At 41.2% G+C, this 11,307-nt stretch overlaps 1 protein-coding gene across 1 annotated transcript in view; it reads right to left on the reverse strand.

Moving 5' to 3' along the window:
• The window catches only part of GLDN (gliomedin), a 35,451-nt gene extending 27,554 nt beyond the window's left edge, over window positions 1-7,897 (reverse strand). The window contains exons 1-3 of the mRNA XM_068272517.1: window positions 7,391-7,897; window positions 5,676-5,727; window positions 1,251-1,268 (exon numbers count right to left, since the gene is read on the reverse strand). Coding sequence (XP_068128618.1) covers window positions 1,251-1,268; window positions 5,676-5,727; window positions 7,391-7,765 — 445 coding nt within the window. The 5' untranslated portion in view covers window positions 7,766-7,897. The remainder of the gene's footprint in view (window positions 1-1,250; window positions 1,269-5,675; window positions 5,728-7,390) is intronic.
• Between the last annotated feature and the right edge of the window lie 3,410 nt (window positions 7,898-11,307).

The following is an 11,307-nucleotide window of genomic DNA, read 5'->3' on the forward strand; positions in this document are numbered from 1 at the left end:
AGTTACTGAAATGTTAGTTTTGGGAGTATAATCCCACTTTAATATGAATTACAAATCTTCCATATTTACCAAGCTCTTCTAACAGTAACATAAATGCTTAATTAGCAAGTCACGCTTACGCACACATGCGTGGCCCGGCCGCATGCATCTCTATCGTGTTCCCTTGGCCAGGAGCGTTCTGCAACACTGTACATGCGGCCCGGCCACACCTGCACGACTACTCAATCAATATATCGCGGGACCATGGAGTAGCCTGGGAAGACGGCGAGAGAGACTAGGGGCTTGATTCACAAAGCGGTGCTAACTGTTAGCACGCCTGTGAAAACCCCCTTAGCACGTCTAAACGAGCTTTTCGCGCATAAAACTTTATGCGCGTAAAACTTTACGCGCACACTGCACAGCGCGAAGTGCCCATTAAAGCCTATGGAATTTAGCGCGCATAAAATAAAATGCAAAGTTAGCGCGCGATCTGATTGAGAAATCCGGTAGCCTTTCGGGGATTACTGGGGCAATGTGCGGTAATCCCCCTTCTGGCTGCAAGCCAAGCAGGAGGTGAGGCTTTCTAGCGCTCACTTCCTGTGATCAAAAATCAAATTGCGTGGAGGTGTATTAAAAAAAATGCTTCTGCGCATGTGTGCCGCTCGCAACGGGAATGTTAAAAAAATATTTTTAAAAAGCTGCATTGCCACAGACTTACATGTCTTCTGGTTCACCACACGTCACCGCGCATGTTGCCCAGCAATGCGCAGTTGCTTTTGCAGTGAATCGGGCACGTCCGGTGGAGTTCATTGTACTGTTATGAAAAGCCCCAGAGACTTTCAATGGCGTAGCGCTGGCCTGCGCCAAAATAGGCCAACGCAACCCACCAGTGTGAAAGGGGCCTCGAGGCAAACAGCCAGCAGAGGAAGACCACCTTATCTATATTCTTGTTTTGTGCCAGTATTTCTAGAGCATGTTCAAAACAGGCATGCAGCATTTTCAGAGGAATGTCAGCAGTGACTCATTCTATACATCTCTCACTTTAGATTGCCATATAAATATATGAACAGATTATATTTATGCACCTTTAATAATAATAATAACAAAATACTTGTTTGCATGGTAAATTATACATTTGGCAGGATCATGCAGTTTAAATTGCTTTTATACACACTTAGCTTGTGCTTGTAAATACCAGAGTTTATGGTTACATAACATGCACTTTACATAAAGTTTAATTGACTAATTATAAATGAATGCAATTTTCTTACCTGGAGGCCCAGGTGGACCTGTAAAAAAAAGAAGCAATTAAGATCATTAAACTTCTGTATTTAAACAGCTTCACCCCTCAGATTAGATTGGAGCTTAGAAATAATTATTTTCCAACCAGTTAAAAAACAAACAAGCCTGAGAAAATATTTTCTTGGTAAAAGATCAGCTAAAAATCTTCAACATAAAGCAAATTCATTTAACTTTTTTCAGCAGTAAGAGATATACCACATTTTATAGAATAAATGTATGTGCTTCATAGTGGCATATTGAGGGAGAACAGTACCTAGTACAAGCTCTGAAACTGCGTCTGGAGGGATGGGGTATGGGGGGGGGGGGGGTGACAAGGCCTGAACCAAGACATAGCAAGTAATAATGAAATATAGTACTCCCATGTGAGTGTCAGCACACCTTCCCCCCACAGAAAAGGTGCTGAAGCCAAGGACAGAGTGCACCATCTAAAGGTGGCCATTAACGATACAACCCCGTGGCTGCCCATTAACAGACAAATTCCTTCTAACTAATCTGATCAGATTGATCCAAAAAACGAATCAATTCCATTAATCTGATTGAATTAGTTAACCGAAATTTGGCCATCAATGGGCACGACCAATAGTTTCTGATCGATTACTGCGGCGATTAGAAACGATCCATTGGCTGTAGGTTTGTATTGTTAATGGCCAGCTTCATACTATCAACTAAGTCCAAAGAATGGCCAGCACATCGGACAGCAATTGTAGCCATTTATTCAAACACTATGGACAATCCAACAATAGTAGCCAGTAAACGGCTTGAATTGCTGTCCAGTGTGCTGGCCATTCTTTGGACCTTGCCCATAAGAATGAGGTGAGGCAATAAGTCTCCTGCACATATGAATAAGGTCAGTGTACACAGTACCACCAAAAAACATTTTGACAATAGCATATCCCCACATAACAACTCAGCAGCATGTCCCCAAAATAACAACCTCTCAAATATACTGCCCCTCCATGTCAAACATGCTATGCCTGCTACACAATGGGCTTGATTCACAAAGCGGTGCAAAGTGTTTGCACGCCAGTGAAAAGCCCCTTATCACGCCTAAACTCACTTTAGGCGTGATAAGAAGAAACTCGCGCGAAGTTACCGCGCGTACGCGCGTACGTGCGAGCGCAGCACCCGACGCTTCGCGCGAAGCTCCCATTAAACCCTATGGGACTTACGCGCGTAAGTGCGAGCGCAGCACCCGACGCTTCGCGCGAAGCTCCCATTAAACCCTATGGGACTTTGCGCGCGCGCTCACGCGCGTTAGCGCGGTAACTTCGCGCGAAGAGCAGGAAAAAGCGGTGATAACTCAGTGGTGAAAAGGTCATCACGCCTAAAGTCTTTTAGGCGTGATAACTGGGTTATCACCGCTTTGTGAATCAAGCCCAATATGTCATTTCCCCTCAGATTGACAGTTGAGTTTATTATTTCCAACAAGTTTGATCTGATTTCCGATCGTTTTTCTGATCGATTTTGTATAGAAGTGATCGGAAAATCGATCAGGAGAATTATTTTAAATCCGATCGGACATGTTGGAAATAGTCCATTTTGCATCATGTGTACTAGGCTTATAAGCACTCTATGATAGGTCTTTTGTCAAATTGGGATAAAAGTGCTCATTCGCCGTCAAATAAAGTTCTGTAAACAGATACAATCAGGATCAGCTGTAAATCGGGCTAGTTTGTGAAACTTACCACGATTTACAGCTGAAAGTCTGATCCTGATTGTACCTGTTTACAGAACTTTATTTGTCGGTGAATAAGCACTTTTATCCCAATTTGACATTTCTGTTAGCTAATTTGCACATAGCTGAGAAGCACTCCACCATTGTGAGACATTGGTATTCGCGCCTAATATGCACAGTCTGGATAACTTGCATAAGAAAGTACTGTTTGTTTGTTTATTCATATGTTATACATCAGTGATACCGGTAGAACTATTGCTTTATATAACTATTGGTGCCCATAGATGGTACATTTTTGTCTTTTTTTTGTTTTCGATTAGATTAGATCATTTCGTTCAATTATACCATTAGATCAAATATAAAGATTTTTCCAGCATCACCGATTGGATTTTTATTGAAAAAAATGGTATAATCTTTAGTTTTTCTTAATCGAAAAAAAATATTCCTTTTGGCTTTTTTTCAATTCGATCGTTTTAGTCGAATAAATGTGAAAATAGAAAGTTTTTATTGTACCATGCATGAACATCTTTAGATAGATGCCAGCAACAGACTCATGTTAGCCCCCTTTATCAGACAACCCCCATTGCTTACCCCAGAAACAGCTCCATAACATACTCCATCATCAGGAAGCCCCCCCATAGCACACAACTCCCCTCCCCCGACAGACCCCAGTAACAGACAGCCACCTTGTGTCAGTCTCCAATAGCCGATGGGCCCCTAAGGACAAATTCCAGTAGGACATATCCCCACATGCTTGCACCCCAGTGTAGGGGGACAGCATTGCATGTTTGTACATTTTTCCCAGCCTGTGTGCATGTCAGCCACACTATTTTTTACACCCTCCAGTGCCCCACCCACATTCTCAGTGATTGGACAGTGGGTCAGCTCTGGAGGAGGAAGCTGGGAAGGCGTGGTAGGAATAAACCATGGCTTGGCTGAAGAGTGTTGGGAAATGACCCTACAACAACCCGGTACAACTTGCTCTCCTTTCAAAGCAGCCCAGATGTCTGGCTTCAGGTTGTACCACAATAGCTATTCAGGGGTATGAATGGCAAAGCATGGCTTGTGTCCTGCGCCCCTAATCAACTGGAGCCCAGGACACAAGCTATGCCTGCCGTTCCTTAGATAAAGCTCTGATGCTACAAAAAGGCACTTGTACAGGGACCATAGAGTGGACCTACACTATCCACATGATACATAAGTAAGTCCCATAATAAACTTTGTAGCCAGATTACACCTCAGTAGCGGTAGTAATAAAGATAAATATATTGCCCCCCCCCCCATGTCTGTTTCATTGGTTACATGAAAATGGCTTGGCATTCATCTTCTGAACAGACTGCCGATAAAGATCCAGGACCTTCTGAGAAAACAGTGGTTTAGGTCATATCACTTTCTGTAAGGCTCTGTGGGATGTTGCATCATCAACCTAAGATGTACTACAGTACTTCATCCCCAGTATACATAGAGGAAAGCAATCTCCCAATGCTCATCATATGCTTGCAGACATTACAATGTAGGGGGAAAAACTTCACTGGTATCCAGTAGATTTATAATTACTAATTGCGCAAACTTTGCAAGCTTATTCAATGAGGCAAATACTAATTCATGTGGAGCATTGACATAGTATTCAATGTAATAATATGAAACAAATAATGTAAAAATACATTCAGCTTGAGTGTTAGGTTGTGTTTTTCGGTTGTTAATTTATAATAATTCCTATGTCTTTTGCTTTTAGCTTTTTAGTTTCTTAGTGTGTTTTGCCTTCTTAAAACAGAAGTTATTTGCGATAATTCAGCTTTAAGTGAACATCTGTAATTACCCACAATGCACCACTTCTGAATATGCAAATGATCTCTTTAGGCCCCTGAAGCCAGGTTTACATCCAGAACCGCTGGTGTATAGCAAGCCTATAGCTTAACATTTTACAAAGCCACACCAACCCAACAGGCAGACAGCCTGTTCGCACTGAAGGAGCTCCAAAAGTCCGAAACAGGCTGTCTGCATGTGTAAAATTTTAACTTCTGCTTTAAGAAAGCAAAACACACCAAGCATTGCTTTTTAGTAGGAGGGCTATTTTGTCTCTCTTAGTACCCTATACTTTCCTAGTAGTTTTGGGTCACCCCGAGCTGCTTGGTTACTCTATTTTTAGTTTCTGTAAATCTTAATATTTTTGAACCCTTTGTCCTTCCTGCAGGCTGGTATTGCCAGAAGGGTTCAGCCAGTCCTTTTAAGTCTCCACCACCCAAGCCATACCAGTCCACATAGTCTTTGTCGTATGGGGTTCTGTGCAAGATGGGCAGAAATACCCCCTTGCAAAGCATCCATCTCTGCACATCTGTGGCAATAAACCCAGATAACTGCCACCTGTCCTGGGTAGTGAGGAGGATAAGCTCCTTGTCCTTGACATGAAAGAGGATGATTTGCAGGAATTCTTCCCTTCTTGAAACACTCACTATTGTCACCACTATTTAACTGGACCTCTTGGTATGGAACATCATCCGAATACCCCACTATCAACTGCATCAAAGATTGGCCCTGCTCCAGTCCAGAGGCTACACAATGGTCAAAGGGATAGATGCTGAACTGAAATTTTCCATTAAAGAGGACTGAAGACTGTCCCAAACAAAAGCTTTGCTGACCTCTGCTGAGATCATGTAACAATAATATAATAATATACATAGATCATTCATAAGGTACTTTTTCGTCATGAGCCACATACCTGTTAAGCAGATTCCTTTTGTGCTGTTACACAAGTCTAGCATGACTCGCACCTTACCAATGAGAGAAATAAATGTTATCTCCAGAAAGTCATGAGAAATAATCATACAAACACATAACAATAGTATATCACACAAACAGAACAGTTTTGGAGAGTAGATCACTACTTTAGAGATTGTAATCAATATTGTTGAACACTAATTATCAATATGCAAAGTGATAATAAAAATCACTTTAATGCTATTCAAAAATTCAATCTGATAAAAAACAATCACCTATCACAGATTGCATTTCTGGATTGTACTGAATAGTGTGCTGGTGGTTAAGGGCTCTGCCTCTGACCAAGGAGACCAGAGTTTGAATCTTGGCTCTTCCTGTTCAGTAGGCGAGCTCCTCCCTAACACTGCTACTGCCTATAGAGCGCCCTAGTGGCTGCAGATCTGGTGCTTTGAGTCCTCCAGGAGAAAGTGGAGGACTCTGCTCAGCTCATCTATGTTCATTTTCACATTTGCATATAGTTAGTATTGTTTATTTTCATTTTTAGTATTTACAGGGTTTGAAAATTTTCAGTTCACTGGTAGTTGTAAACTTTCTTGGGCTTTATATATTTACTAGCAGACCCAAGCCCGTTTCAAAATGGGCTCTAGGGTCAAAACGGGCTCTAGGGTCTGTTTCTCGCCGCCGCTTGTTACTGCGCACGCACGTGCACCCGCCGCACGCCCGGCTCCCTGGCCCCGTCCTCCTGTCTCTGTGAGGCTGGGTCTGTGCTGCGCACATGCGCAGTAGCATAAAGCACGGACACAGCTACACAGAGACAGCACACGCAGGGACACAAGTGTTTTATTATAGAGGATTTGTAGGCAACAGCTTTTTAAATTAATTTTGCCATATATATATTTTGATAGAGGCAGGGAAAACAATTGCCACTAGAAAAACACAGAAAATTACAAGAAACTCCTCAATAAGGCAATAAAAAACCCATACATTTAACAATTTTCCTTAGTAGTACATGGATTTTACTGCTGTCTTTCTCCCAGTTACAGGAAATAGGAATCACTTGCCCATTGGTCCTGATACTAGAACAGGAAGTGAGAGTCTTCCCCTACAGATACTCAAGCAGAAATATAAATGTGGATATTAACACATGCCCACAATAATCAAAACAGAAGAAAAATGCTTCACCAAAGTTCCATTCCCATCATGATTCCTCATCCACCCTATGAGTTCACTTTCATTGTGCACTGTAGCAATAGCAAGTAACGTGATCTAAAATTTCCAAAATAATAATAGTAATATAATAACTTATGATTGGCTGATTTTTTGTGCTGGATGCAATAAACCTCGCCACTAGCAGAGGACCTGTCTAGAGATTTGAAAGAAATTTACCAAGCGTAATCCTATGGATTTCTGCACAATTTCTAATCACTGTTTTGCAGTAACAAAGTGCTTTTGAAAGGATTTAGCAACACTATTTAAATCTATTCTGATATATCCAGGAAGGTAGCACAAAATAAGATCCATAGCAACCCATAAGAAATAATCTTTGATGATTGTAAGGGGCTTAAAGTATTCTGCATATCATTTCTACTCTTTCTACCACATTATTTTAGTAACTCAATCAAATGGTACACATGATAACTTGATAAATAAATGCAAATTAATGAAATCCATTATATATTAATATTCTATGACTATATTTTGCCTAGATTACACTACCGGGACCATTGAATAGGTCATCATCATAAGCATGTCTTCATTTTCTGCTCGTATGTGGGTTTCCTGAGGTCTGTAGCGATGGCTCCTTTTGTTTCTGGAGACTTGAGGTCCTGGGTCTTCATTGTGGTTTGTTGTAGCCTCAGATATCAGCTGAGTGAGGTGAGAAGTCAGTACATCCTCCTGGGATGGCCTCTGGTAGGATTCCAACTCTTTGACTCTAGAAGCAATGTCCCTCCATTGCAGCAGAATGAATAAGGTTCCACCTACATTCAGCATTGTGAATATTATCAGTATAGCTATCACACCTCGTAGTGCAGCACTGCATCTGTCCATTTCAGAACAAGCCACCAAACTCACAACCTTCTGAGTCCCCATTGCAGCCCTTGAAGATAGAGCGAGTAATATCCGTACAGTGTCCTTCCCTCTAATCCTCCAGCAGTAGAACAGTGTCTTCTTCACAATACAAAGTACTTCTTCATGGGCTGGAGCTTGTTTAAATGTCTTGAGTTGCCGTGGGCTGTTTGACAAAGATTATACTTTCAGATCCAAATTAATGATGTGGAAGTGATGGCAGAGGCGTGTGTCCGGGAAAGGCAAGGAGGGGCCCTGCAAGGGAATAGATGGTGTCTTGGAAACAACTGTTATAATGTCATCTCATTTTAATTGTATAAATCAGCAGTCAGTGAAGAACTGCCAGAAAAGTTCATTGAGTCTTCCTCATTATCTGGAAGGAGCCACACACTAAGCACACACCAAGCACAAACAGAAGTTTTACAATAAAGACTGGAGCTGTACAAAAGATATGCTCTCCAAATCGCACATTTTTCTGGGATAATTTCATTCATTAGTTATTAATTACAAACATAGATTAACTTCATTACATGTTCACATTGTCTATTGTAACCTGACCATGGAGTGACATTTACAGAAATCTGGTTTTGTGGAAATAGACATGAGCAAGCATGTGTTTCAAAATATCTCTTTTTTTTTCATATTTGTTTTTAATCGTAGTACACTTCAATATAGATCAACTCTTTATATGTATTAGGATTGTAAATCACTCAATCACATGTTTCTGAATGTAATGCTAGGTACACACAATGCAATTTCCTGACAGATTTACTGTCAGATCGATTATTTCCAACATGTCCGATCTGATTTCCGATCGATTTTCGATGGAAGTGAATGAAAATCAGACGGAAATCGGTCACAAAATGACTTCTTTATCTATTGGGTTGTTGTTGTTTTTAAATTTTTGTACATTTTCACTTGCTAGGGGCTGAAAAAGTAATTTTTCTTTTTTAGGTAAGATGAGAAAGTTCAGGTGCCGACAGGGCTTTTTTAAAGTAGCCCTGAACTCTTGCACAGGACAGAAGGTAAACATAATGAAATGCACCTTGTATGTATTAGAGAGTTTAGCCTGTCTAATCCCCCCTCATTTGTGTCTAATAACAAGTTGTTTCCAGTGGTGACTTTTTTACATTACTTTTATATATTCTTTGTTGTTCTTATTGTAGAATATATGTATATTTTGTACATTTTTTGTATTTTGAATAACGATCTATATGCACTTTATTGTGTGTAATGTTTCCTTAAGGATTCGGCTGTTGAAGGTATAGGGTGGAGTCTTTTCTCCTCCCACCTATATATAGCAGTCCCCTTAAAGGATACCACAACCGAACGGTTGTGGTAAAATTGACTGCAGCACTGTGTAGGGTAAAAGGAGTACATACCTTCCGTGCCTCCAGCCCCCCTCCGTCTGCCACTGTTCTTAGTTTATAGATGCCGGTGTCCGGCGACTTTCCTGACCCTTACCCCGGACATACTGCGCCCTGTGTGCGCAGTATGTCCTTCCCCCTTGCTTCTGGCCGGCGCATAGTGCGAGGCTCAGAAGCACGCTGTCCCCTTTCTGCTGCGTGTGCGCTCCATTACACCGAGCGTCACATGCTAATCATTTGACGCTCGGTGTAATGGAGCGCACACGCATAGTTATGTACAAATGATTTAGTCAGTGTTTGCTCATTGTAAAATCTTTCCTCTCCCCGATTTTCATTCTGACATTTATTACATGGTGACATTTTTACTGTGGGCAGGTTATGTAGCTGCTGCTAGCTGTTTTGGCCGTTGGAGACAGCTGTAAACAGCTATTTCCTGTCTGTGAACCTTGTTACATTGTGGCAAAAAGTACCGCGGTCCTCACAGCTTCTTGTGGGAGGGGTTTCACCACAATATCAGCCATACAGCGCCCCCTGATGGTCTGTTTGTGAAAAGCTATAGATTTCTCATGTAAAAGGGGGTATCAGCTACTGATTGGGATAAAGTTAAATTCTTGGTTGGAGTTTCTCTTTAAGTCTTGTACATCCACTAGATGTTTCTCACTGTGGTGGCCAAAGGCATTGATCTCTTACTTACCTGCTCTGTGCTGCACTATCAGCCCTCCGCCTTCTTCCATAGCAACAGAATGCATTACTAGTCTGCGAGCTAGCAATGTGTGTACAGCATTTGGCCCAGAACTGCTGCCTAAGGGATCAAATCTCGATCCTGGGGGAGAAAGAATTGGACGGTGTGTGCCCATCTTAACTGTCCCTCAGAGGGGCTCACAATCTAATCTCTACCACAGTCTTATGTCCCTTTCATAACCTCTCTTTTGAGAGGAACCAATTAACTTATCTGTATGTTTTTGAGGATGTGAAACTGGAGTGCCCAGAGGAACCCCATGCAAACTCAGGGTGAACATACAAACTCCATGCAGTTAGTGTCCTAGTCCAAATTTAACTCAGTAACTTTGGCACTGCAAGACGAGAGTGCAAGTCACTACTCTACTATGCCGCCCTATATCCGAAAAAAGGAATGTAACGGCAGAAGGGTTAAAATGTAGAAATCACACCTCATTCACAGGGGGATTATTAATGCACAGTCACCAACCCTAAATAGTTAGTAACCTGAACTGCTAATAGTGCTGCTAAATGAATCAGCACTGGTTACTTAAAACAAAGAAAGTGCTAGTGCTTCACAAATCAATGCATACAATTTGCTTGACTTGTATACATAGATGTATGTACCACTAGCACATTATGCTTTTCACTTGTTGTAAAGTCAGGTTTTATTCTGCCGATATGGCTTTTTTTAAAATCAGTTTCTTGATCTAGTGTGTGGCAGCATATTCCTGTGCAAGCTTGGATGTTCTCAGCAGCTAAAGTGCACTGTGATTATTTGTACTATGGTAACATGGACCTCTTGAAGCAATAATACAACCTCATGTTGCTATAAATATAAAGTTAAACCCATTTTTGTGATCTGGCAAGCTTAGCTATGAATGTCTGCTTTTACTTGTTTGTTCTTCCATTCTATTCTTTTATAGGCTCGATGATCTTATCCTCCTGCTGCTAATAAAATCTTCATTTCTCACTTGGCACCAAAGTAGAGATTGCAAAAAGGGTTAAATTCTGATGGCATTTCAAGACTTCAAGTCAGAGCTTCCATTGTTGTTTGTGTCTTGAAGCTGGCCATGTGGATTGTCTTTCTAACAAGTGAGGTTTCTGAGTAAACTGGTGACTAATGTGGAGACATATCATGACTGTTCAACGTCTATGGAATAATTTGTCTTTTTATCAGTCGTGTTGACTAGAATGAGGCATTAAATTGAACCTATAGTATGTCAAATCAATAGTATATTCCTGGACTGAATAAATAGCTCTATCAATGTTGGCAGCAGGTTTTTTCTTTTTTATAAAGTGTACCTGTGTCCTGTATTTCCATCCTGCCCAGTCATTGCTTCCCTCTTCTAGAAAGGACCTTTTCCTTTTCTTCTTGCCAAATGCACAGGAGTTTGTGGGAGATCATGAAGTATGATCCACTCCCTCTGTTAAAGGATGGGCCTGCTTACTTGCATAATGTTATGCAGTTGGATACATCAC

Source organism: Hyperolius riggenbachi, chromosome 3 (genome assembly GCF_040937935.1).
Source record: "Hyperolius riggenbachi isolate aHypRig1 chromosome 3, aHypRig1.pri, whole genome shotgun sequence".
Classification (NCBI taxonomy): Eukaryota; Metazoa; Chordata; class Amphibia; order Anura; family Hyperoliidae; genus Hyperolius; species Hyperolius riggenbachi.